We start from the raw sequence: 2633 nt of genomic DNA, 5'->3' as shown, positions 1-2633 counted from the left end.
AAAATCCTATAGATATACTTTAATCTTTGCTGACCTTTGGTAGGTATCTTTTATATCTGTTCTTACACCTCTGCTAGTAACTGCATTTTTCTTCACAAATATTTAGAATTACATTGGTTAGATCCTTCAAAAAAATTGGAGAATCTAGTATATCTTTAATTTATTACAGGGAAACACAAGCACTAAAGATTCAGTTCAAAATCGGTCCATACATTATTCAGCTTTTTTCGGTCAACCAGTGGGTTGAATGAAAAAAATGAACCTGATTCCCCCATCCACACACTTGATATGTATAGGAAATTCACCTGCTGTGTCTTTGTACTGTGACACCAGGGAGGTCTCGAATACACTGATCAGTGCTGCAGGCTATAGCTGATAACATTGATTGGGCAGGCAAAATCCAACAGGGTGGTTGTGCACATGTTGATCGGTAGATCAAATTCTGTACAAACACAGTGCCTATACATGGTCCCAGCTGAACCTGCCGAATTTCACTTCACATATGGGCAGTTTAAGGGTGTACAGTAGGGAAGAGAAAAGAGTCGTAAAACAAGAAAGGCAACAAACAAAAAATGAGACAAGAGAAAGAAGAGACAACATGAAAGACAATAAAAAGCCTTACCCTAACATTTCAGGCTAAAGCCCTGTATACATATTGAGAATATTGGACGAATGACAGAATAAAAATTCAAAAGTGATGTCATAAATTTGCATTGTATTTTCAGACAAAATCTGTACTGGTTAAACAAAAATCGTGTGATCGACTATCATATGGCTAAAATGTTTGTTCTTGTCGCTTTGAGTAATTTTGTATGATTACTGTGTACTAACAATCAGATTATCGTACGATCGCTTTGAAAGCAGCATTTTTCGTATGATTTTCTGATCGTGTGTACGGGGCTTAAGTGGTCCGGGTCTTTTACAGCTGTAGTATTGCCCCTGTGAACAAACAAGATTTATTGTGACAAATTGTGTGTCTAAAGGACCAACAAATGTATTTAAACCTTAAATATATATTTTCTTTGTGGTTCTATAAGATTGGAAACAAGAAATCTGAAAGCATGTGTAATGCCAATGAAACTGAGTTTTCGGAGTTCCTCTTGCTTGGATTTCATGAGTTCCACAATCTTAAGGTTCTATTGTTCTTCCTCTTTCTTTTTTTTTATCTTTTGATGGTGACTGAAAACTGTCTGATTATCACAATTGTGTCATCTTGCCAACACCTTCATGTCCCCATGTACATCCTCCTCCGGAACCTGGCACTGGCGGACATTCTCTTAACTTCTAACATCATGCCTAAATTGTTAGAGGTGACTTGGTTAGGTGGGACAGTCATATCCAAAAGGAGCTGCTTCCTACAATTCTACTTCCATTGCATTGCAACCTATATACAATCTTTGGTTCTTACAGCAATGGCTTTCGACAGATACTTAGCCATTTGTTACCCTCTCCAATATTCTTCTGTTATGAATCAGAAACTCTGCTTTCACCTGGCATTTTGGCCTTGGACAATCCCCATCATCCTGCTTATAAGTGAAACTGTTTCAGTAAGCCAGATTGTTTTTTGTGGTTCCAAAGTCCTAGATCATTTCTTCTGTGATGTTGTTCCCATTTTGGAAATTGCCTCTACAAACACTTCTAAAGTACAGTTCGAAGACTTTTTAATGACAGTTCTTTTGTCATTTATACCCTTTGTTCTTGTTGTTATATCCTATATATGTATAGTAAATGCTATCATCAAGATCAAGTCAAGTGACGGTAGACGGAAAGCCATCTCAACAAGCAGTTCCCATCTTGCGGCCGTGTGCACCTATTTTGGACCTATAATCACCATCTATATGTTTCCAGTAGGGGGGAGCACGCCTTATGAAAATAAAATGAAATCTTTTCTATATACAACCATAACCCCTTTAATTAACCCAATGCTTTATAGCATGAGAAACCACGAGATCAAGAAAGCTGCACAGTTACTGTTTCAGAACAGAATGTTTTTCATAAAATCATTCTAAAGAACTGAGAAGAGGAGGTTCGGGTCCGCTCTGTGCAAAACCATTGAAACCAAATTTTTGACTTTACATTAACACAGTGCCCCATCACAATGCTTTAATGTATTTTAACACACAAAAACACAATATAATACCCATATTTTTTGTAAAATATTAAAGGTGATGTTACACAGAATAAAGAGATACCTAATATGTCACACTTTTAAATTGGGTACACTCATGGAATGTCGACAAATTATGGTACCTAAAAATCTCCACAGATGATGATTTTTTTCTACAAACATTTTTATTAAGAAATAATCTCCAAAAACAGCATAACAGCCTTAAGTAGAATATACAAAAGAAACAAGGCACATCTGTAAAATTCATTCCAATAAGGTACAATCATGTAAGGCATAAAAGGTACACGAGCAAGGTAGGTAGGAAGGTAGGCAGAGCAATAAGGCTACCTACAGAGAGACACTATCAATTAAATCATGAGTATTCATCGGTCAGATAGAAAATATCTATGAGCTTTCCTAACATCCCATTTTCTGTCAAATACATGCATCCTATCCAGTAACGTATAATGAATTTGTTCCATGAGCATCACCGCATCGATCCTTCGTAGAACTGTGGTACCGTGGG

At 36.7% G+C, this 2633-nt stretch overlaps 1 protein-coding gene across 1 annotated transcript; it reads left to right on the top strand.

Moving 5' to 3' along the window:
* The first annotated feature begins 1061 nt into the window (after positions 1 to 1061).
* Positions 1062 to 2171, top strand: LOC149463477 (olfactory receptor 1M1-like). The gene has a single exon (XM_089675343.1). The coding sequence runs from the start codon at positions 1062 to 1064 to the stop codon at positions 2007 to 2009; it is 948 nt and encodes a 315-aa protein (XP_089531469.1). The 3' UTR covers positions 2010 to 2171.
* Positions 2172 to 2633: the final 462 nt, after the last annotated feature.

This window comes from Staurois parvus, unplaced genomic scaffold, assembly GCF_062004578.1.
Source record: "Staurois parvus isolate SC_StPar_1 unplaced genomic scaffold, SC_StPar_1.0 ptg000154l, whole genome shotgun sequence".
Lineage (NCBI taxonomy): Eukaryota > Metazoa > Chordata > Amphibia > Anura > Ranidae > Staurois > Staurois parvus.
The sequence above is the reverse complement of the archived record's forward strand: the minus strand, read 5'-3'. Positions and strand labels throughout refer to the sequence as shown.

Excerpts from the sequence above, each read along its gene's own strand:
- LOC149463477 (XM_089675343.1), top strand. The coding sequence starts at position 1,062 with ATGTGTAATGCCAATGAAACTGAGTTTTCGGAGTTCCTCTTGCTTGGA.